Genomic DNA, 25,837 nt, shown 5'->3' with positions numbered 1-25,837 from the left:
CTTTGCCTTTTCAAATGCAGATTGTCTATTGCGCATTATCTGAGTTCCAGAAAGCAGTTTATCAAACGGTGCTTGAAACTCAGGATGTCAGCCTGGTTCTTCGAGGAGGAGAGAAGTGCAGTTGTCGCAGTGGGCTTAAAAGAAGAAGATGTTGTTATGCGGTAAGGAATCTTTGTGTTATATGAGACTATATACTATACACACACACAGTATATTTATTTGAAACCTAACCATGGCCCGCCATAGATGGAGAAAATGTCTTTCCTGCAACCACAGACAGTGTTGACAGGGAACCCCCCTGCTGAGCCATTGTGGTCTCCCAGCGGGTGGAGGGGGCAAGGGATAAGCCGTCACTGCCAGAAGAACACATTATTATTGCTAGCCGCTAGCGACAATCGCATGTAAAATCTGCTGATTGTATCCAAGTTGAACTACTTCTGAAAAAGTAGATCTTAGTTTTGCCTCTGTCTACCCTACTAGCCCTTTTGTTATACATTATATTATACATTATAACCAGTTGGATAAATGATGAGATCTCTTCTTAGTAATCTTTGTATGTGCCTACTCCCACAATGTCATAACAGAGGCCATACGTTCTTGTAGGTAGACTCACTGTTTTTTTTTTTTTTAGCCTTAACGAGAGTGTGACACCGTCATTTGGCTTTGTAATGGCTGTACCATCTCAACACATGATGCCCTGAAAGATACTCACTAGAGGCTTGTTCACACATGCACAAAAATATATTATGTCATTTTAAGTACTGCTGAAAACCTTTTATAGTGCATTGAATAAAGCATAATAAAGTTAATAAGTGAAGCAAGTGAATAAGGTGTTATATTTACCTTTAACAAAAGGGAGAAATCTTTTTTTTATCTACAAGTAAAGCATTCCTTTCTTGGAAAACCTGCCATTTTCTTCTCGTCACATTCAAGCTCCCTGTCTGTGTAAATTTAGGCTAGTATTTGTGACATAGCAGTGACCTTACAGTTTATGTGTCTGCTTTCCTAAGTAGTGAGACAAATAAAGCATACCCACAGGTCTTTTGGAAACATTATAAAGTCATGTCTTGGGAAAGACTGTTAAAGCGTCTGTTCCTATGATTTCTCTATTGCTGTAATGACTTTGTGATATATGGGCCCTGTTGTTTTTGGCAGTTTGGAATATTAAACTCATTCAGCCTTAACTAAGGAAACATGCAATTATCTGATGTCATTATAACCATTTGAGCAGCTTACAAGAAATCTTGTGTAAAGCACTGCATTACACTATGAAATATCACCAAACATGCAGACAGTTCTGCTGGAGAACTTGTTTGGTTTTCGGTAGAGTGAAGCATGGTGTGATTCTCTGCCTGTTCGGATAAGGGGTGTCTGTAGATAAAAACAGCTCTGAATAAATTTAAATAAAACCTTGCTTTGCTATAGGTGTAGGTCATTAACGTACCTCATGAAGTCTGACTGGAATATTCCTAGGACATTACTATGTGAGGCCTAGTCATTACTTCTCATCTCTACCATCACAGGCTCTCAAATGCTGAGCTCAGAGCTACTGCATCACGGAGAGAAAGCGCATGGTTTAAATCCGAGAAAAAGCTCACTCCTGTGATGGTGGAAGTGAGCAGTAATGGCAAGGCCTCACTTAGCAATGTCCTGTCAGACTTTGGGGGGTATGTAAAGAGTCTACGTCTATAGCAAGGGCATTGTCAAATTTGAGACAGAACTGCAGTTTGTTTTTATCCGCAAACACACCTTACCCTCATATGATTTTTTTTTTTTTGTAAAACTGAACAAACCCATTAACTGCCTAATATATAGTTCACAGTTGTCACTTCTGAATAAACAGTACTGCTCTCTATAGTCTATGTAACATAATTAGTTATGGAGCACAGTAGAGGCTTTTTAACCAATTTAAGCCGGTAGGACATCCATGCACATCCTAAGGTTGAAGTAGTTATACCGGAATAATGCCTGCACGTGCAGGCATCCCGGTATCAAAATTTGCAGCCGTCCATTTCCTGTTCAGCAGAATCGATTCAGCTCCTCGGGTGGTGGAACGGGAGTTCCTCCCCTCCTTCCTCCCCCTTTCCTGGGCTCTGCCATCCAATTGCGGGCCACGGGAGAGATACGACTGGCAACAATGATATCACGACATAGAACTTCTGACGTGGTTCCTCCCTCTCTGTGACCCCAGAAACCATGAGGATTTTGTTAGATTCTGGTTTAGGCTGTTTGGCTGCTTTCCTGGCTGCTAACGGCCAGGTAAACAATCAGACTGATCTATATCTGATTGGCTGCATTGGAGGCAAGAGAAGAGATTTGGAGTCCATAAAGAGGACCTGTCATGGCCCATGCTGTCGCAAGGGATTTTGTTCATCCCTTGTGATAGCAATAAAGTTATTCCCCAAAAAATTAAAGAGGCAGTGTAAAAAAAAGTTTTAGATAAAATAAATAATAATAATAATATTTTTTTTTAAAGTGCCCCCACCCCTCCGTGCATACATGCAAACGCATGCACAAGTCCTGCATGCATATGTAAATGGTGATCACACCACACTTGTGATGTATCGTCACAAACATCAGAGCGGGAGCAATCATTTTAGAGCCAGACCGTCTGTGTATCTAAACTGGTAACTTGTTAAGGCGTTTAAAGCATTGCCTATTGAGAATTTTAAGTACCATAGTTTGGCCATAGTATCATTGTTAGATCTCTAAAGTCTTTTTACCCTACTAAAAAACCTCATGGTTTCAATGGCAATTGGGATGTGGAATTTCTTGAGAAATATTTTCATTTAAATATGGTCCCTGGGAGTCTGAGGTTTGAAATAACCCTTCAGAAAGATAAAACCAGACCTTTTTTTGTACAAAATAAAATATGAAGTTACACCGAGTAAATAGATACCAAACATGTCACGCTTTCAAATTGTGCATACCTGTACAATGACGACAAATTACGTTAATTTTACTATCCATAGGCGACGACCAACTTGTGCCTGCAGGACCAACGCGCCTGCTCACCTTTGGTTACGGGCCCAGGGGAAGGGGGCATGTTAAATTTTTGTAATTTATTACTATTTATAAAAAGCTTTTTGGATCATTTTTTTTGCTGTCACAAGGAGTGTAATCATCCTTGTGACAGCAATAGGCATGTGGCAGGTACTGTTTATAGAGAGATCTGGGGTCTATAAGACCCAAAATCCCCCCTCTGCCTTTAAAAACATTGAAAACCCCAACATTTGTGTTTTTGAATGCTTTTGAATTTAAAAAAAATGATCCTGTTGACATTCGGGTAAACCGGAAGTGATGTCATGTCACTGCTTCCAGGTTACTATAGCAAACAGCCAATCAAACCAATCCTGTCTTTGTTTGGTTGTCTGGCCGATTGGCGGATGTGCCAGCTGGACGCTCAGGTCTCCCAGTGGGACGGGAGAGCCCAAGAGAGCCGCGGAAGGCTGCGGGAGAGGGGGACTTGCCCTCTCACTGCTTTTAATAGCAATCAAGTAGCTAGTTGGCCGATACGATTGCTATAACAAGAGAGCCGACCGCAAGCTCTAAAAAATGGTACTGGGGTGATGCCTGCAGCTGCGGGTATAATTCTGGTATAACCACCGATAGTCCATCGACGTATGGGTACTGGTCTGGAAGTGGTTAATGAAGAGACAATCAAAGTTATATTTGCATATGAATGTCCAATTGGGCAGGATGTTGGTTGTAAAGTGAGTCATTATATCAACCCTATTTTTTTGAGCTTTCTATGTACATGTGTCTGTTTTTTAATTTCACATAGAAAATGTGTTAGTGAACATAGAGCCTATATGGCCTGGAATATTTTGTAAAAATTGTATACGTTTGCTTTTTATGAACTTTATTATTAATATAGGAAAACCAGTACGGCGAAAGTGTAAAGACCCTTTATTTCAGTTATATGGCTATCCTTCGTAAGGTAGCAAATCATGCAGCTCTTCTACAGTCAAATGCCAACACCAGCAAAAAACAGGTTTGTTTTCCCCAAATGCAGTTTCATGTGTCTTTTTGTCATTATGTTTATTATCCAGGGCTGTGGAGTCGGAGGAAATTTTGGGTACCTGGAGTCGGAAGAAATTTTGGGTACCTGGAGTCGGAGTCGGAGTCAGCAAACAATGCACCGACTCCAACTTCGACTCCTACTTACTAAATTTAGATTGTCGAAACATTTAGGAGTCGAAACATTTATCTACCGACTCCACAGCCCTGCTATTATCATGGCAGGTGTAATTTGATCTATATACAATAATTATTTTCGTTTGAAAGAATAAACACTACTTGACCTGCTTATTGCTACGTGTAGAAAAACTGGAAAATTATTTTTTTAACTCATAACAGACAATCAGACATAATATCTCATGACTGTCTGCAATGTTTTTACTACAACAAACTGAAATCTGATTAAAGAGCATGTTTATAAAGCAGAGAGTGTGGCATTCACCAATAATTTACTGCAGGTGTACATTCTGCTGCTTTATGAATCTGCCTCTAATCCCAGGTTCCCACTGGGCTGCGGAAGTAAAGCAGCTGAACTCGTACGATTTCACTCCCATATCTCAGTCCCGATTCCGGCCGCGATTACAGAGACATCTGTTCAGATGTCAGTGTAAATTGTGGGCCGAAATCGCAAAAAGTAGTACAGAAACGACTTTTTGAAATCGGTGCAGTGCCGCAGAGGCAAATTGCATGTTAAATCGCACCAGTGTAAACCAGGGCTAAAGCCTAGTAGTCTAATCCCCTCTTTAGTTTATCATGAATGCTGCTGCCTCCCTTACCAACCGCTCAGTGTCTGCCACCCCTCTCCGCCAATCCCTCCACTGGCTCCCAATCGCCCAGTGAATTACATTTTGAAATACGAACTACAACATACAAAGCCATTCACAACTCAGCCACTAGCTACATCACCAATCGTGTCTCCAAATATTACCTAAACCACCCTCTCCGCTCCTCTCACAACCTCCTACTCTCAAGCTCCCTTGTCTCCTCCTCCCATGCTCATCTCCAGGATTTCTCCCGAGCCTCTCCCATCCTCTGAAACTCTTTGCCTCAATCTGTCCGGCTGTCTCCTACTCTAGCTGCCTTTAGTCGATGCCTGAAAACTCATCGCTTCAGGGAAGCCTATCACGCCTCCAACTAATCTTTTACCACTTCCATCAGCTCATTCCCCACAGTTACAACCTTTTGTACCACCTGCCCAACCCTATTAGATTGTAAGCTCTTCTGAGCAGGGCCCTCTAAATCCTTTTGTATTTTATTGTATTGTAACTGTATTGGCTTCTTTTTTATATTGTAAAGCACTGCGTAAACTGTTAGCGCTATATAAATCCTGTAGAGTAATAATAATAATAGTACACACATTGAGATTATCGGACAAATGATCGTTCGTTTTTTTTTTTTTGCATGCTAGTCTCATATTGAAAATGAATAGGTTACAAAAGTACGAAAATTCTTGTACAACATTTGTTTTGTATGTTAGGACAAAAACCGTACCGATTAAACAAAAATTGTACAATTTGGTATTGTACGAGATTTTTCGTGTTTGTCCCTTCAGAAAATTTCAGACAAAAACTGTGTATAAACGATCAGATTATCGTGCGATCGCTTCGAAAACTATTTTTCGTATGATATTCTGATCATATATACGGGGCTTCAGTTTCATGAGTAAGATCTCTGCTTGCAAATCACCATTGCTCTTTGCGATAGTTTAGGAAATAACCTCAACGTTTTATGTCACTACTAGATATTAAACACGTACCAAAGATATGTTTTGTTTTTAAAACCATACTGAATGCAGGACACTAACCAGTATCTTTTGCACATGAGGATGTTTTTGAGTCAAAGCTGCTTTTCTTCCAAGTCCTTGGCAATACAGAATCAGATTGAAACAGCTTATAAAGAAGTCAGAAGCAGCTAAGAACTTTTTTTTTATTAATTTACAATTAAAAAAGACTGTAGTAAGGTTGACACATGAGTACGACCATCTCCTTTACGTAGGAAAAACGATAAATTAATACATTATATAAGGAGGAAGAGCAAGTGTCAATCAAAATTCCCAACTTTGTTTGTGTACAGTAACATATAAATCAGCCTATGTGACTTCAAATATTAGAAACCATGTATGCACAATCTGCAAGCAAACAAGGTAACTACAAGTGGGTTGGATCTTATGTCCCCTGACAGTATGCATGGAATATTATTTCCAATCCAATGTATCAATCTGAGATAGGGCAAACGTGCCAGAGTTTGGCTAACGTGAAGGACATCCTTAGAGGGGTATCCCCTCCATCTCCCCATCCCAGTTCAAATCTCAGGCACTACATTGCATGGGATGCTGCGGTGGAACAGAAGATGGGGTTGGGTGGTCTGATAAAAGACAAAGAGAAAGGGGGAAAAAAAGTAAAGCCAAGGAACCATCTGTTTTCTTATAAAGGTAATGATAACATTAGACATTTGCCAAAACATAATTTCTATTTTTTTTCCAATATCCGCTGAATGCACCTAAAACATTTTGTGTTTGGCTATAACACACAAGTCCTGGAGCAGACCTAGTTAGCATCACAGTTAGCATGCAAGGTAATATAAAATTTGATTTGTCCTCCCTTTTAATTTCTATCTCTGTTTGCGGTGATCATAGGACGCTCATATTAAAAGAATCTGCAGTGAAGTGTTCTCCAAGTTTCCAGAGTTTATCCAGCAAACCAAAGAGGCTGCATTCGAAACCATCTCTGATCCGAAGTACAGTGGAAAAATGAAGGTCTGTCAGATTTTTGTCATATAATAACATTTATAGACCTGTATCAATATATTTACAGAGTTTTTTTTTACCATTTAACTAAAACCCTTGTCTTGCAAAAAGCTATCATTCTACACAGTCTGATTTGCTGTCAACTAATTCCATTACAAACCAACTTTCTAGACATCCTTTGTTTAGCCTCAGATGAGTAAATAGCTTGTAAAATAGAGCACTATGTTTCAGTTACCGTGTTTCCCCGAAAATAAGACCGGGTCTTATATTAATTCTGGCTACAAAAAACACACTAGGGCTTATTTTCAGCGGATGTCTTATTTATTTATGGTATGTACAAAAAAGTTTCTCCCCCTGTCAGCTCTGGAGTCAGCATTGTGAAATTCTGTAATCCCAAAAATAAACCTTTGTTTAACTGCTTGCCGACCGTGCACCGCCGTTCTACGTCGGCAAGCTGGCTCTCCTGGGCGAGAGCACGTCATTCTACGTCGGCTCTTTCAGCCGCCACTAGGTGCGTGTGCCCGGCGGGCGCGATCGCCGCCGGGCACACGCGATCGCTCGTTACAGAGCGGGGACCGGGAGCTGTGTGTGTAAACACACAGCTCTCGGTCCTGTCAGCAGGGGAAATGCTGATCTTCTGTTCATACAATGTATGAACAGAGGATCAGTGTTTCCCCTAGTGAGGCCACCCCCCCCCACAGTTAGAACACACCCAGGGAACATACTTAACCCCTTCCCCGCCCCCTAGTGTTAACCCCTTCACTGCCAGTGGCATTTTTATAGTAATCCAATGCATTTTTATAGCACTGATCGCTATAAAAATGCCAATGGTCCCAAAAATGTGTCAAAAGTGTCCGAAGTGTCCGCCATAATGTCGCAATACCGAAAAAAAATCGCTGATCGCCGCCATTACTAGTAAAAAAAAAAATATTAATAAAAATGACATAAAAATACCCCCTATTTTGTAAACGCTATAACTTTTGCGCAAACCAATCATAAACGCTTATTGCGATTTTTTTTTTACGAAAAATAGGTAGAAGAATACGTATCGGCCTAAACTGAGGAAAAAAAATGTTTTTTTATATATTTTTGGGGGATATTTATTATGGCAAAAAGTAAAAAATATTCATTTTTTTCAAAATTGTCGCTCTATTTTTGTTTATAGCGCAAAAAATAAAAACCGCAGAGGTGATCAAATACTACCAAAATAAAGCTCTATTTGTGGGAAAAAAAGGACGCCAATTTTGTTGGGGAGCCACGTCGCACGACCGCGCAATTGTCTGTTAAAGCGACGCAGTCCCGAATCGCAAAAAGTACTCTGGTCTTTGGGCAGCAATATGGTCCGGGGGTGAAGTGGTTAAAGACCTCATAAAATGATGTAATCCGTTCTGTAAAAAGATAATATCATGTGCAGTGTGTCTCCTTGTGTAAAATTATTGTGGAAAATACCTTATTTACAGTGCCGCTTGCCGCTCACGTGACCCGCTGGAGCTCTTCTTCCCTACTCCAAATACTGCAGAGGGAGGGGCCAAGATACCCAATGACGTCAGCCCCACTCTAAGTACTGCAGTGGGTAGGGGCTTAATAAAGTTTTATTTAAAAAAAAAACAGCTGACATCAGCCGGGAGGAGAGGAGAAGAGCTCCGGCGGGTCACATGAGCACTCAGCAGTGCTGTAAATAAGGTATTTTCCACAATAAAGTTACAAAAGGGAGACACACTGCACATTATATAATCTTTTTACAGAACGGATTACATGTTTTTACAAGGACTTTAACTAGGGCTTATTTTTGGGGTAGGGCTTATATTGCAGCCATCCCAGAAACTCACGCTAGGTCTTATTTTTGGGGTAGGGCTTATTTTCGGAGAAACAGGGTAGCTTTACAGCCAGATACATGTATAGAAAACTGATTTTGGAAAGATATTGAAACCTTTCTGTGTACAGGTTGTTCCAGTAAAAAAAACTACAAAACTTTCAATGTTAACTTTCCAGAATTTTTCCCAGCTAGGGCACACTGAGGTTAGTGTTGGATAATGAAGAAATACTACATGACCATACTGTGCAGTTTTCAGTCTAAAGACTTCATGTCAAGTTCCATGACTTTTATGATTGAAATGATATTGGTGTATTTTTCTTTGGCAGTTTGAACCCCTCCTGTAGGCATGATTTAAATTCTATTTCATTAGGTTTATAGTATTTGTGAGTGGGTAACTGTGTAGATGATGTAAATATTTATAACAGAATAAATCTAATAGTTTAAATATTTATTACCCACTGGGAGCGACTAGCTTTGCTGGGGAAGAAGAATTTCTTCTTTTTTCTCCATTTCGCGTTGCGTCAGCAAAGTCACATTGGACTGACATTGCCAGATGTGGACATGCTTTTCTTAAAAATAACAGTATCCTCATTATACACACATCCCCACATTGCTTACTTCCCCAGCAGAATAACATCTTGTGAGGGAGTGTAGCTGGCATCATAGAGTATGACAAGACTATGAGAAGTTAGCCTGTACAATAAACACAAGGATGAAGGAGGGTAAAAAACACATTTCACAGATTATTTGAACAAGCCTCACTCCAAGAAGGTTTTCCTTTGATAACTTGGCAGCATTGCAAGCCGACCATATACAAGCATATGTTATAAGCTTTTCCTTAATTAGTGTCTTTTGACTGGAAGCTGTGTCTATAATAACTAATGGTAAAGTCTAGGTGAGGTAAATTATTTGTATATTTCTCAGTAAGTTGAAACTTTCAAACTTCTGCCAAAATGTAAGAGATTTATTGATTTGGTCACCTACCTGTCTTATCGCCTCTGTCCTCCTTGACAGCATAGGGCCTCAGGTGTTGGCATTGCAGCAAAACGTCCATGGTTTGATTTCAATTAGGGCATGGTCTGTGAGGAGTGCATATTATATGCTCTTTCTGTGGATTTTCATCTTAGGCCCCTTTCACACTGAGGCAGTTTGCAGGCGCTATTGTGCCAAAAATAGCGCCAGCAAACCAACCCTTAACAGCGCTGCTGTTTCTCCAGTGTGAGAGCCCTGCTAGCAGCATCTTTGGAGTGGTGTGTTTACCGCTCCTCCACTTCTCCTTCCCATTCAAAGCAATGGGAAACCGCGGCTATCCCGCCGGCAATGCGCCTCTGCAGAGGCGCATTGCAGGCGATATTAACCCCTTTTCAGCCACTAGCAGGGGGTTAAAACCGCACCGCTAGTGGCCGAATACCGCCGCAATTCCGACGGTATAGCGCCGCTAAATAATAGCGGCTCTATACCGCCACCGCACCTCCCGCCCCAGTGTGAAAGGGGCCTTAGTGCAAAAGACAGCCTTGTAGGCGATAATTTAGTTTTGGACAGAAGGTGCAGTTTTGAATCTCTAGCTTTTTATTCCTTATTGATATGATCTCTCCACTGGTGTTTTTAGCTGTTTACTGCTACTATCCTCACTAGTATGATGAAGCAGAGAGAAGGTATGGTCTGTCCCTGCTAGATTCTCAGTAATGTCAACATATTTTAGAATACTTTACTTTAGACCAGCCTTTCTCATATTTGAAGAGTCCTTGAACAAACTTTTCAGGGGAACTCCTGAAATAATTTTCTGATCTACAGCTCACAGGATGTTAGTGAGTTGTAGAAATAATAATAACACAAACGGTGCATTTATTTTTACAGCGTCACTGAACCCAACTTGACAAACCCTGCTTTATAGGCTGCACATACAGTGCCTTGAAAAAGTATTCATACCCCTCGACATTTTTCACATTTTGTCATATTACAACCAAAAACGTAAATGTATTTTATTGGGATTTTATGTGATAGATCAACACAAAGTGGCACATATTTGTGAAGTGGAAGGAAAATGATAAATAGTTTTCAAAAATTTTGACAAATATCTGAAAAATGTGCCATGCATTTGTATTGAGCCCCTTTTACTCTGCTACCCCTAACTAAAATCTAGTGGAACCAACTGCTTTCAGAAGTTACCTACCGTATTCGCCGGCGTATAAGACGACTGGGCATATAAGACGACCCCCTAATTTTCCAGCTAAAATTTTGGTTTTGGGATATACTCGCCGTATAAGACAACCCCCTTCCTACTAGTCTGTCTGGAAGCTGAGGGGTAGCCAGTAGAACCGCTGACAGGAAAAAAACGCTGACAGGAACATGCTTTATTCAGCTTTTTCAAATCTCACTGTGCCCATTACATGCCTCACTGTGCCATCAACATGCCTCACTGTGCCATCAACATGCCTCACTGTGCCATCAACATGCCTCACTGTGCCATCAACATGTCTCACTGTGCCATTACATGCCTCACTGTGCCATTACATGCCTCGCTGTGCCATCAACATGCCTCACTGTGCCACCCCATGCCTCACTCTGCCACCCCATGCCTCACTTTGCCGTCAAAATGCCTCACTGTGCCATACCATTAGTCCTGTGCTGCGGGCATCCATTATTCAAAAGCCGCGCCTCCTCCTCATGCTGTTCCGTGATAGGCACCTGTGTTCCGCCTAAGATGACCCTTGGGTTTTGAGGCAAGTTTTAAAGCCCAGAAGGTCGTCTTATACGCCAGAAAATGCGGTAATAATAAATAGAGTCAATCTGTGTGTAATTTAATCTCAGTATAAATACAGCTGTTCTGTGAAGCCCTCGGAGGTTTGCTAGAGAACCTTAGTGAACAAACAGCATCATGACAGCCAAGGAACACACCGACCAGATCTGGGATAAAGTTGTAGAGAAGTATAAAGCAGGGTTAGGTTAAAAAAAAATATCCCAAGCTTTGAACATCTCACAGAGCACTGATCAATCCATCATCCGAAAATGGAAAGAGTATGGCACAACTGCAAACCCGCCAAGACATGGCTGTCCACCTAAACTGACAGGCCTGGCAGGGAGAGCATTATTAAGAGAAGCAGCCAAGAGGCCCATGGTAACTCTGGAGGAGCTGCATAGATCCACAGCTAAGGTGGGAGAAAGTGGAACCTCCACTTAACTGACTCCTCCCCCCTTCCGGTGCCACATTTGGCATCTTTCTGGGGGGAGGGGGGAAAAGATACCTTTTTTTTGACAGGTACCTGTCCCTACTTCCGGGAGATGCCGCCGCAGCGCCGTCCCTCTGAGGTTTGGTCCTCCTTTCTCAGATGCAGGGCCATTAGAAAGCGCAGCACACTTCATGCATGCACAGGAGGAAACCTGCTGTGAAGTTGAAAGGCTTCACTGTTGAGTTCCCCTTACTACGAATGGCAGCGGCAGCACCCGAGAGCCGGTCCAAAAATTGTCTGTGTTGCCGCCATTGCGGGAACCCTGGACAGGTAACTGTCCTAACGATAAAAGTCAGCAGCTACAGCATTTGCAGCTGCTGACTTTTAATTGTTTCGTGGGGGCCGGAACGCCTCTTTAATAATGCTGGCAAATACAGTGAGGAAAATAAGTATTTGAACACCCTGCTATTTTGCAAGTTCTCCCACTTGGAAATCATGGAGGGGTCTGAAATTGTTATCGTAGGTGCATGTCCACTGTGAGAGACATAATCCAAAAAAAAAATCCAGAAATCACAATTTATGATTTTTTTAACTATTTATTTGTATGATACAGCTGCAAATAAGTATTTGAACACCTGAGAAAATCAATGTTAATATTTGGTACAGTAGCCTTTGTTTGCAATTACAGAGGTCAAACGTTTCTTGTAGTTTTTCACCAGGTTTGCACACACTGGAGGAGGGATTTTTGGCCCACTCCTCCACACAGATCTTCTCTAGATCAGTCAGGTTTCTGGGCTGTCGCTGAGAAACACAGAGTTTGAGCTCCCTCCAAAGATTCTCTATTGGGTTTAGGTCTGGAGACTGGCTAGGCCACGCCAGAACCTTGATATGCTTCTTACAGAGCCACTCCTTGGTTATCCCGGCTGTGTGCTTCGGGTCATTGTCATGTTGGAAGACCCAGCCTCGACCCATCTTCAAAGCTCTAACTGAGGGAAGGAGGTTGTTGCCCAAAATCTCGCAATACATGGCCCCGGTCATCCTCTCCTTAATACAGTGCAGTCGCCCTGTCCCATGTGCAGAAAAACACCCCCAAAGCATGATGCTACCACCCCCATGCTTCACAGTAGGGATGGTGTTCTTGGGATGGTACTCATCATTCTTCCTCCAAACACGGTTAGTGGAATTATGACCAAAAAGTTCTATTTTGGTCTCATCTGACCACATGACTTTCTCCCATGACTCCTCTGGATCATCCAAATGGTCATGGGCAAACTTAAGACGGGCCTTGACATGTGCTGGTTTAAGCAGGGGAACCTTCCGTGCCATGTATGATTTCAAACCATGACGTCTTAGTGTATTACCAACAGTAACCTTGGAAACGGTGGTCCCAGCTCTTTTCAGGTCATTGACCAGCTCCTCCCGTGTAGTCCTGGGCTGATTTCTCACCTTTCTTAGGATCATTGAGACCCCACGAGGTGAGATTTTGCATGGAGCCCCAGTCCGAGGGAGATTGACAGTCATGTTTAGCTTCTTCCATTTTCTAATGATTGCTCCAACAGTGGACCTTTTTTCACCAAGCTGCTTGGCAATTTCCCCGTAGCCCTTTCCAGCCTTGTGGAGGTGTACAATTTTGTCTCTAGTGTCTTTGGACAGCTCTTTGGTCTTGGCCATGTTAGTAGTTGGATTCTTACTGATTGTATGGGGTGGACAGGTGTCTTTATGCAGCTAATGACCTCAAACAGGTGCATCTAATTTAGGATAATAAATGGAGTGGAGGTGGACATTTTAGAGGCAGACTAACAGGTCTTTGAGGGTCAGAATTCTAGCTGATAGACAGGTGTTTAAATACTTATTTGCAGCTGTATCATACAAATAAATAGTTAAAAAATCATAAATTGTGATTTCTGGAATTTTTTTTTTTGATTATGTCTCTCACAGTGGACATGCACCTACGATGACAATTTCAGACCCCTCCATGATTTCCAAGTGGGAGAACTTGCAAAATAGCAGGGTGTTCAAATACTTATTTTCCTCACTGTATCTTCATTGTAACTTCTTAGACGTGACTCATGCTGTTAACAGAAGAACGAAGCACCAGAGAGATACGACACTCAAAGCTTTGGAGAAAGATACGTAAACACTACAGATATGTGCTTTGTTCAGATTCCATGACTGAGGGTTTACAACCACTTTAATAAATCAAACCTGCCTCTATAAGTCTACAGACCGCACGCAAACTACAAACCTGAGCTCTGTCCAGGCATGGCTTAAAAAATGCCATGGTGTGCATAGGGCAAAATTTGACCTGTACCTGAAATTTGCAGCTCCATTTCTCTACCATTCGTGGGATTGTAAAAAGCGCATTCGTACTTTCACTTCACCCTGATACAGAGATTTTTTTATTATAGATTTTTTATTAAGATATTGTACATCATTTTTATTTTGTACTGTGAGTTAATTTACTCACATAAATGTGAATTTATTGTTAGTAATATAAAACGGTTCTAAGTTTGACAGCGGCATTGATAATGAGAAACAGAGCTGCATATTTGCCCAGTGTTTAAGGTTTCAAATCGTATTCGCTTTAAAATGCTTTTGACTTTTCTGCATCATTAGTTTTGCCACCATTCCCATGTAAGGTTTTTCAGCTTTAACAGTAATGTTTGGATACTTTGGTTCATTGCTGCCTTGTGGTTCATTTACAGGTCCTTCAGCAGCTCCTAAATCACTGCAGGAAAAACAAGGACAAGGTTCTTCTTTTTTCCTTCTCCACAAAGGTGAGCACCATATAGCGTCTGCCATGCTTGACTGAGGCATAACTCTTGATTGATAAAGCAAAAGACTTTCCTTGCAACAGCTGTCAACCACATTTCCTTCCTTGCATTTAATACATAAGTAGCATTGAAGTGAGTAATTTGCAATGTTATGGATGGCAACTACAAATCCTTAATAATGCTTCCAAATTACAGAAAAAAGAGAAAATTTGAGAAAAAAAAACAGGCTGCCTTGTTATAATATCAGCTCTAAAAGAGTCCACGTGTGTGCAGATTTCCCAGAAGAAATATTTGAACCGTACCTGTTCTCTATGCAGTCGTTGAGCTCCCATGATTCCCTCCTTTGGACCAAAACTAGCTCTCCTGAAGTATTAAAGCTATCTTACAATTTAGTATAAATATTTTACATTTCTTTAAAGCTAGACAAATACATATTTTGAAATAACTAAATTTGGACTTCAGCCATAACAGGAGTTTATACCTAGTGTATATGGTCTGTTTCAAGGAATTTCTGCACTTATAAAAAATTGTATACATGAGTGATCTTTACTGGTTCATGTTCCCCAAGATATAGTTTTGTACGTTTACAGTAAAATAACAAATATTCATCTTCATGCTGCTGAAAGTTCCACACATGCAGCTGTATTAAAAAACAGTCAGTGAATCATAGTGTGATCATGTATTGCTATAGACAATGAATTGTTAGACTAAAGCTGGTCATAAATAATAATCACTGTTTTCCTTCAACCCATTATCTCCAAATACGGAAAGGTTTCTTCACAGTAAGAGCAGTGAAAATGTGGAATAGACTACCTCCAGAGGTAGTTCTGGCCAAGAAAAAAAAATAATGATCAAAAATGCTGCAAAAAAAAATATATATATTTTTGTAATACATACCTGAAGTACCTGTTGCTAGGCAGATCGTCCTAATCTGGCACTTCCTGATCTGCGGTCCATCTTCTTTCTTCTCCTCCTCGGCTGCCTCCTGGGGAATGGAGGAGCGGTGTCTTCTGGGACCTTGTGTGTGTCCCAGGAGACATCACCCATTCACGTTGCGTCGCGTGGCTCGCGCATGCGCAGTAGGGAATCGGGCGGTGAAGCCACAAGGCTTCACTTCCTAAATCCCTCACCGAGAATGGCGGCGGGGCAGCCGAGACCCGAGCGTTTGCTTGGCTTCGGCTGCCGTCATTGCGGGCACCCTGGACAGGTAAGTCTCCTTATTAAAAGTCAGCAGCTACAGTGTTAGCCTGGATACTTTCCCAAATGTACATAATATAATAGAGTACTAACATTTATAGGTAAAGTTGATCCAGGAAAAATCCTATTGCCTTTCGGGGGATCAGGAAGGAATTTTTTCTCCTGCTGTAGCAAATTGGATCATGCTCTGCTGGGGATGTTTGCCTTCCTCTGGATCAACTGTGGGTATATGGGATTGTAAGATATTATTTTTTATTTTTTTATTTTCTTATGGTTGAACTGGATGGACTTGTGTCTTTTTTCAACCTGACTAACTATGTGACAAAAAAATGACCCCTTTCCCCCATCCACACATCATTCGATGTGGGTTGGGGAATCTCTCCCACTGTCCTTTTGCGTTCTGTCAGTGGGGAGCTTTCCCTGCCATCAAATTTACACTGATCACTTGCCGGCTATAGCCAGCGGCACTGATTATTTAGGGGAAAGCTTGACAGGCTGGTTCTACAGAAGTCGTTTGGTAGATTGATTTCTGTACAACCACCCTGCCCATACATGGCTTGAAATTCTTCTGATCCCTACTGAACCGGCTGAATTTTGATTCATTTATGGCAATATTATTTTGAAGGTGAATGGATACAATTAAAATGTTTATTGGTATTGTATTTGCCTTTCTAGTGTTGCAGCCTACCTTTAAATACATTAAAGAATCTTGGATGTGGTAGCTAACAACATTTCTAACAGACTCATACAGTGTATAATGCAACAAGGTACAGGCACTTACAAAAGTGCTTGCTATTGGCTCATCACTAGGATAGGTAGTCAACCAATAGTACAGTAGTGTGGCACAGGTTGGGATGAGGTTGGCCAGAGTCAGTGACCATACAAGCCACAACCATAGGTGTGTGCAGCCTATTGCATTAGGGTGTGCACCCCAAAGCTCAAACAGGCATGCCTTTCTCTGCAGCCTCAACTGCACGGGTAGTGAATGAATAAACACAGTATGAATGAATAAACTCACAATAGTGATGTACCGTAAAAAATGTATAGGTTTAATGTAAAAAATGCACTTACAGAAATAGGCCGGCCGGCTTACCTTTTAGAATTTTAAGAAAGCTATTTCTGTAATTTTTTACATTAAACCTATACATTTTTTACGGTACATCACTATTGTGAGTTTATCTTTTTCGGTGGTTTACTGTCATTTTGGAAATTGGGAGAGCCCTGAACCTGTGATGTTGGAAACAGTTCCGGTATAAAGGCCCTGGCTTGGGTTCAGCCTCAAGCTATCAAAGCTTATTTGTCTGGTAAGCACGTAATCTATTTGGTGCTTCCTGACGGTGGTGATTCTCTCTTCCTTAGTGTGTCACTATTTAGTCAATACTGTGTTTATGGTACATCACTATTGTGAGTCTCTTTCTCCTGGGATTATTATACCATCTATGCCAATCGGGAGGACCCTCATCCCTGATGTCGGTGGCTGTTCCAGTGTAAAGACCCTGGCTGGGGTTCAGCCGCAAGCCTAATATGCTTGCCTTCTGGTAAGCGCATATCTCATAAGGTGTTTTCACCGGTGGTGGTTACGTTTTTTTTGGTTTCACTGCATTATTTCTTCACTATTAATATTTCAAGCATTTTGAGGACTTTGGAATCTTTGGACTTTATTGCTTGGTCGTATCAACATTGAGAATTTTGATTATCATTTTCAATTTTTCACTTATCAGCGCAACTATAATCTTTTTCCAATGAATTGGAAGTGCTTTGTGCTGAGTGGGTTCCTGCTTATTCACAAACTGAAGCATAGTAAGCATAGTTTAGTATTCTTCAGTTATGAATAAACATGGTGAGTGAGTGTGTTCATTTAGAAAAGGGAGGCACCGGTAAATGACATACTTACTACACTATTCCCCCACTCTCCATCTTGAAACCTCCCCCGCAGCAGCTGGGGGAGAGGAGGAAAGCCAGCTGCAGTTTGGGGCAGGGAAGCCTGGGCAGTAGGGGGAATCGGCACTACACGTAGTGATTGGGGTGTGCACAGGCACACTTGGCACACCCCTTGCGTACACCTATGGCCACAACATATCAACAAGTGCATGAGAAGGCACCTGGAGCTACCAACTGAACTGTGTAATTGTTTAATACTGTTGAATGACTAAAAATGTACTTAAAATACTATAAAAAAATAACCAGTTAGGTTTCTCTGTTGCTTTTTATGGTAAGTAGTGTCTGTTCGGTAACTGTACACCAAGCTAATTTTATTACCGTACTTACTGTATGTAATTGTCTGAAGTTCTTTAAAAGGTGCACTTATTTACATTTAAAGAATCGGTTTACCTTTACTTAAAGTGTTACTAAACCCAGAACCCAGAACCCTGCATTCACTATATCTGGTCTCCCACAGTACACAGAACAAGGAAATTAAATCATTTTAGTAAATATGAACTAAAGACCTTTTCTCATCAGCAGTATATAGCAGTCTTGAAACTTCTATCAGTTCCTGGTTAAAGCTTAATGAGTTTTTATACTGCACTGAGCTGTCCTATCAGGATCCAGGTTCCCTGACCCTGGCCCTGTGCTGATCACATGCACTCTCCCAAAAAATAAAAAACTCTCTAGCAATACACACTAAACTAAGCATATGCAGCCTGACTCAATAGACTCTGTTATCTGGATCTGATTTGGAGTCGGTGGAAGAAGAGGTGGAACTGTGCATACAGGATCAAACAGCCTTTTTAGACAATGCAGAGGATTAATCCCTTAGGTTCAACAGTGGGTATAACAAGCATGCTTTACTGCATATACAGACTGATTTTACTGTTGTGGGTAAAGTAACACTTTAACCACTTAAGGACCCGCTCACGACTATATACGTCCTGTTTTTAAAGATGGATATCTTGGTAACGGCAGCAGCTGCTGCCAAACCCGAGATATTTTTACTGTGAGCGGTCCTGTAAACGATAACAGTGGTCTCCGCGGCGGATTCGCCGCGAGATCACCGTTATCGGCGGCTGGAGAAGGGCCCCCCCTCCCGCCGCTCTCCCGCGCCCTCCGCTGCTTACCGGAGCCGTCGGTAGCGGGGGAGGCGATCAGGTCCTGTCCCCTGCTCGGCTGAGATACGAGTGAGGGCAAGATGGCCCCCACCTATCCCCATAGCATAGCAGGGCGGAAGTGACGTCAAAACATCACTTCCGCCCATGCTTCTTAAAGCAATATTTTCTAGTTGTTTTTTTTTTTAAATGACAATTTTTTTTATTTTAAATTTTTTTTGCATTTAAGTCTAAATATGAGATCTGAGGTCTTTTTGACCCCAGATCTCATATTTAAGAGGACCTGTCATGCTTATTTCTATTACAAGGGATGTTTACATTCCTTGTAATAGGAATAAGTGATCCATTTTTTTTTTCAGTGTAAAAATTTATAAAACAAATAAAAATAAGAAAACCCCCTAAAAAAAAATTTAAAGCGCCCCGTCCCGACGAGCTCGCGCACAAAAGCGAACGCATACGTGAGTAGTGCCCGCATATGAAAACGGTGTTCAAACCACACAAGTGAGGTATCACTGCGATCGTTGGAGCAATAATTCTAGCCCTAGACCTCCTCTGTAGCTCAAAAGATGCAACCTATAGAATTTTTTAAACGTCGCCTATGGAGATTTTGAAGGGTAAAGGTTTGACGCCATTCCACGAGCGGGCACATTTTTGAAGCGTGACATGTTGGGTATCATTTTACTCGGCGTAACATTATCTTTCACAATATATAAAAAAATTGGGCTAACTTTACTGGTGTCATATTTTTTAATTCAAAAAAGTGTTTTTTTTTTTCAAAAAAAAGTGCGCTTGTAAGACCGCTGCGCAAATACGGTGTGACAAAAAGTATTGCAATGACCGCCATTTTATTCTCTAGGGTGTTAGGAAAAAAATATATATAATGTTTGGGGGTTTTAAGTAATTTTCTAGCAAAAAAAAACAGTTTTAGTCTTGTAAACGCCAAATCTGAAAAACAGCCAAGGTCCTTAAGTGGTTAAGGTGGCCATAGATGGATCTGAATTCGCCCAGTTCAGCAGGGACCCAGAAACTCACAAACGAGCACTTGGTTTTGTTCTATATCCACGTTTGTACAGTCTACTCTCTGCAACTCGGCATTCTGCAAGCGTGAAAGAGGCAAGCATGGGTAGTGAATGAAGCAGAGTGCTCATTCACAAGTTTCATGGGGATGTGCATCCAACAGTTGTACATCCTGCTATCTGCAGGACAGAGAAGGGAGGACAATGAGTATCTAAAAAAGTAAGCATTCTATTGCAAAGCACAGCATATTAATGCATTGAGAACACTAATGCATAGAAATATATTTTTGTAAAAAGTAAGTAAATTTGGACTAACCATTTTAAACTTGGATTAAAAAAATTAACTGTGCCTTGTAGGTGCACTTCTTGTTTTTTACTACTTTTTTTTAAATATCGTGAACATTAGCTTCTAGATGTTTTGGAAAGATACTGCATGGCATCAGGACTAGATTATCGGAGACTTGATGGAAACACCAAGCCAGAAGACAGAGTAAATATTGTAAAGGAGTTCAACAGTGAGCAAGATGTGAACATTTGTTTAGTTTCAACTATGTAAGTTTCACTTTAAATGTAAACTTTTATTACGTTACAAATCTGGAATTTTTTTGTGGTAATTGTTCTCCTTGTGTTATTAAAGGGCAGGTGGACTAGGACTTAATTTTGTTGGTGCAAACATAGTGGTGATCTTTGATCCAACTTGGAATCCAGCAAATGACCTCCAGGCAATTGACAGGTAATTGTCCCACGTTACTTTGTTTGTATCATTGTATGTTAACCTCAGGAAAATGATGGAGATGACCTTAAGAGATTCTATCGCCAGACCATATATTTCAACAACAATCTTCCCATAATATTATATATGCATTTAATGTATTTTATTCATGTTATATACTTGTAAATGCCTCTTTGTGTAGATACGTACAAGCATTGAGACTTCTGCTGCCATCTTGGATGTGGTATTGGTAGACTTGGAGCTATGATTTAAGTGATTGTCATTTGGGTATTCTATTTATTTGCATATTCCCTGGCAGATAAATAAAAGGTTATGTGGAGAGTGGAGGAACTAGGCTAGCACAGACAGTGATTAGACACTCCTAGGAGTATTTAAATTTTCTAGCAATTTCAAAGGCACATTGCAGGTGAAAAAAATTGTTTATGGAATGGAAAATCCCTGCAAATAAGAAAATAAAATACTTTTTCTGTGCTTTCATCTGCAGTTTTTGACAGGTTTGTGACAGGGTCTTTATATTTTTGCACTGTTTTTTTAAACTTGTGTTATAGTTTGTATTAACATCTGTGTTTTGGCCAAGTTTGTGCAAAAGATGTCCAAAGATATTAAGAACCTGGCCTCCTGCTGCCCTCTTCTATTAGCATATCAAAACTGTTTGTATTTGTGGCTTTTTTTGACCTCATATGACTGAGTTTAATGCATGTCCAGCAGTTTGACTTAAAAGCTCCATTCTAATTTTAGGAAATTGGTAGCCAACAGATTCTTTATAATGACCTTGCCACCACAGGGCCACTTGTACCAAAAAATAAGATTTTTGTATTTACCATAATTGTATTTATTTTTTTCTTATTTTTAGTTCATTGAGGGATACAGAGACATAGAAATCATAGATGTGACAGAAGTTTTAGGCAACTGCTTTTAGTAGGTTGGCAAGCCACCTCTAACGGCCATGCTTTGGTTTTGTGAACAAGCAGTACATGGGTCAAGGCTCAGAAAGGTGGGACCTGTGTCCATTGAAGGAATAGAAAATTATAGACGCGTGGGGCATCCAAATGGGGGGTGGACAACAGCCACAGAGAGATCCACAGAGAGATCCAAAAAAAAAATCTGGAAATCTTACTAGAAGAGTTTCTTAAGGATTAAAGCGGAGGTCCACCCAAAAATAAAATTGGCCAAAAAGCCCCCCCCCCCCCCAAAAAAAAACTAAATGTATACTTACCAGAAATGGCTGTTGCTGGGCAGATCGTCCTAATCGGTCACTTCCTATTCTGCGGTGATCTTCTATTTTCTCCTCCCGCGTTGCCTCCTGGGAAATAGGGTGCGCTGTCTTCTGGGACCTGTGTGTGTCCCAGAAGGCAGCCGCCCATTCACAAAGCGCAGAGTGACTCGCTCATGCGCAGTAGGAAACGGGGAGTGAAGCCGCAAGGCCTGTTTCCCTTAATGAGGCTGGCGGCCCTGGCACACGATCTGGAGGACGGTTCGACCTCGGACGGCCGACATAGCGAGCACTCTAGACAGGTAAATGTGCAATTTAAAAGTCAGCAGCTATAGTGGACCTCTGCTTTAAGGCTGAAAGGCCAGTGAAAAAACAGGGGAGCAGTATGGAAATTGCTACTTTTAGGAAAGGCATCAAGAAGAAGGTAGCACTGCTAGGGGGAATGTAAACGATCTATATGTTACTACGGCGGCCATTTTCTTGTAGCCGCACTGTATTGGCTCTACTTGGTTTGGCGGCCATACTTCTGGGGTCTATATGTTACTACGGCAGACATTTTCTTGTAGCCGCCCAGCGCTCTGGAGGTGTTGGTCGCTCGGCGCCCCAGGGGGCTGTACCGTGTCTCCCGGCCGCTCAGCGGCCTGCGCGGTGCGCCTCAGGTAGGGCGCTTAAACGGCTACGCCCTGGCAGCATTCCATGAAGCTGGGGCCTCTAGCGTCCCGCTCGGCAGCCATTTTCTTGTAGCCTAAGCCTATACACTGGCTGCCATGCCTTTGGAGCCATCAGTATGGTTGACCTCTAGTGCCTGTGTGGCGGCCATCTTTATAAATCAGCAGCCAAACAGACACACGCTGCTGACTAGCAAACAGGCTGTTTTAATAGCAGCCATTCAGCAGACTGACAGATTCAGCGGACAATAAGCAGCTCAGCTAAGTGGCATGGCAGTGCTGGTTCCAGGGTGGTAAGTCCTCTGGGGGGGAACCCCTTATCTCTGCTGCAGTTAGGAGGGTGGGTTGTCCACCTTGCTTGAAATCCCTGTGTCAAGCGTGTGGGCAGAATGGCGTCAGAAACAGACGTTTTTTTTCCCTGAAACAACTGAGCTGGCAATTGATGCCCCTGCACCCGATGTATCGGTTGACGCTATGTCGGCAATCCTAGATGCCTTCATTGCCAAGGTGGAAGCAGAGAAAGTGTCCCCTCCCCCCGCCATCTTCTGGGGACAACTCAGATACGGAGCCAGGTCTAGCTACGACTCAAGACCCTGACTCTGAGGTATCTGACGATGCAGACCTAGATCAGCCAGACTCTGGACCCAGGTCAGCTCGCGAGAAGGCTCTGGTGAGTGACTTTATCACCGCAGTGCAAGATACCCTAAAGATAGAGGTGTCTGTAGAAGCAACAGAAGCGCCGGTCCCCTTTGGGTTCCGTAAGGCGACCCGCACTGCTAAGGTGTTCCCTTGTGTGTCTTATTTAGACAAACTGTTATACAAGGAATGGGACAGACCACAAAAAACTTTTTTGTACCTAAAAACCTGGCGGTACGTTACCCACTAGAGGAGAGTTTCTTGAAGAAATGGACCTCGCCCCCGTTAGTGGACCCTCCTGTGTCCAGACTAAACAAGCTAACCACCCTTCCAGGGGAGGGGGCTCCTGCCTTCAAGGACCCAGCGGACAAGAAGGCAGAGTCGATATCCCGCAACCTATACACTGTAGTAGGTTCGGCGGTACGCCCAACCATAGTTGGGGCGCTGGCGTCCCAGACACTCACGGAATGGTGGATGCCCAGCTGTACCACCCTGCCGGGGCAGGGGTACTGCTACTTACCCATCCTGCGAGGACCAGCTGCAAGCATCCTAGACAGACCCAACGTCTGCGTGGTTACGGCATGGCTGTCGGCCCGGCACAGTGTGACACGTCAAATGTGTGCCCCGGAGCATATAGCACACCGGCTACCCCTGGAGCAACAGGGCGTGTCGTGGATGACCCAGCAAGTAGCTAAAATGTCGGCACGCGCTCGATGGCTGAAACTGGGGGGACTACAAGGATCTGGGATCCAGCCTGTCACCCAGTCGGCAGTTGATAGATCTTAGGATCAAAAAGGTAGACAAAATCCCCAGGACCCATGGGTCCACAGGGAGCCAAGTCCTTCTCCTATGCTAGGCAGAAAAAAACTGGGCTGCATGATGCAGGGAGAGGGGATGTACCCAGTGGGACTGCCCCCGGGCGGTACTGTACTGTGTTTTAACACTTAACCTGCTGTTTTTCTGCCTAGTCAATCTCCTAACAGGAGGATAATACCCATATGTCAAGATGCTGCTGTGTCAGTCCATGAACAGAAGAGAAATGGCATTTTAGTTTTTGTCGTATTTTAGTCATCCTAAATTGTTTTAGTCGACGAAAGTAGTGTTCATTTTGTTAATGACAAAATTTACGATGAAATTAACACTGATAAGCACAAATTCTTTCCAAGTCCTCCATTGTGCAATCTTCACATTCTATGTTCCTGGGAAAATACACACTCTCTGCACCCAGTTCTTAAATAGTTACTAAAGGCTATTAAAATAAGAAACATGTTACTTAACTACTCTGTCAATGGTATTCCGCCTCTTCTTGGGCCCCCCACTTGCTATGTGGGCAGATATGTGGCCTCAGGTCTATGGACACACATAGAGCGGCCTGGTCCCACCCCCTGCTCACTGGATTTGATTGGCAGGAACCAGATGTTCTCGCCTGCTGCCTCCATGTCCATTGAGGTGAGAGATGGCAGCTATTCTGCTCCCAGGCACAGCTCTGGATCAAGTTTGGGCTCACTAAGTATTCAGAAGGGCTTGGGTGAGGAAGGAGTATTAAACTTGGAAGGTTTTTTACCTTAATGCAAAGAATGCATTAAGGTAAAAAACCTTTACACTTTGCAGCCACTTTAAAAATATTCTGAACTTAAAGTGGAGGTTCACCCTAAAACAATTATCTAACATTACATCCAGCATACTGCCGACATGAACAGTATGCTGGTATTTTTTTTTCTCTCCGTACATACCGTTATATTGTAATTTCCCCCCCGCCTTCCGGGTTCTGATTCCCGTGGGACTGGGCGTTCCTATTCAGGAGGTAGATGATTGACGTCTGGTGAAAAACTTTGCAAGGTGCATAAGGCGCGTCACCAGTTTTCCGTAAATAGCCAACCTGCGAATCGACTCTAAATAGCGCCTGCGCAGTTAGCTCTACACGGCGGGCGCAGACGCCCAGTCCCGCGGGAATTAGAACCCGGAAGCCTGGGGGAAAATGATAATATAATGGTATGTACGGAGAAAAAAAAAATACCAGCATACTGTTCATGTCGGCAGTATGCTGGATGTAATGTTAGATAATTGTTTTAGGGTGAACCTCCACTTTAAGTTCATTGGTGTTTGGGTATGGCCTCAAAGGCAGTGATGAGGATAAGCAAATCTGTAAAACTTTTGTGTAGAGACCACCCCAAGCAGTGTAATAAAATTCTTGATTGAAGAGAAAAAAAAACATCCACAAAGTATTGAGAATGTTGGTGAAAGAGAAAATATGGCAGAGTTGAGGTGAAAGCATCCAACCTCCTAGGACTCTGTCATGATGGAAAGGGGAGAGGTTTTGGTGATCTGGTCTTCAATAGTTTTTCTTTTTGCTGGTGTCCACCTCTTTCTATATCCCTGTGTTTTGTGTCTGTAATGGCTTGTTCACATGGGCAGAATAGCCCTTGCAGCCTTTCTGAAAAGCGATTTGTGGTGGATTGCTGTTCAAAGGGAGGTTGACAGGCTAGAAGGCAATATGTCGCCTCCTCACTGCCTGTTTTAATCTGGAAAAGGCTGCACAATAGCGCTGCAACTGCATGCATTGCACATACTTCAAGGGCAGTTGCAACGCAGCCCTGTTCACTTGAATGGGTTGGTTTGGCAGCAGGCCTGTCTGCCAAATCCAATGGGGGGGGGGGGGGGGGGGTATAACTTTGTTACATTTTTCCATGTTTACAGCTCTAAGCAGCTGTATGTTTTCTTGTAAATAGATAGATAGTATTTATTAGAAGAATCGTAGAACAAAGTGATTGGGCAACTTTATTATGTGGTCATTAAATGGTTTA

The 25,837-nt window shown here is 42.3% G+C and overlaps 1 protein-coding gene across 2 annotated transcripts in view; it reads left to right on the top strand.

The window, feature by feature from the left end:
- The window catches only part of ERCC6L2 (ERCC excision repair 6 like 2), a 167,358-nt gene that overhangs the window by 49,612 nt on the left and 91,909 nt on the right, over positions 1–25,837 (top strand). For both annotated transcript variants that reach the window (XM_040355475.1, XM_040355476.1), the window contains exons 7-12: positions 21–161; positions 3,878–3,994; positions 6,656–6,775; positions 14,458–14,529; positions 20,190–20,335; positions 20,421–20,516. In XM_040355475.1, the coding sequence (XP_040211409.1) occupies positions 21–161; positions 3,878–3,994; positions 6,656–6,775; positions 14,458–14,529; positions 20,190–20,335; positions 20,421–20,516 (692 nt within the window). The remainder of the gene's footprint in view (positions 1–20; positions 162–3,877; positions 3,995–6,655; positions 6,776–14,457; positions 14,530–20,189; positions 20,336–20,420; positions 20,517–25,837) is intronic.

The sequence above is a fragment of the Rana temporaria genome, chromosome 1 (genome assembly GCF_905171775.1).
Source record: "Rana temporaria chromosome 1, aRanTem1.1, whole genome shotgun sequence".
Taxonomy (NCBI): Eukaryota; Metazoa; Chordata; class Amphibia; order Anura; family Ranidae; genus Rana; species Rana temporaria.
The sequence above is the reverse complement of the archived record's forward strand: the minus strand, read 5'-3'. Positions and strand labels throughout refer to the sequence as shown.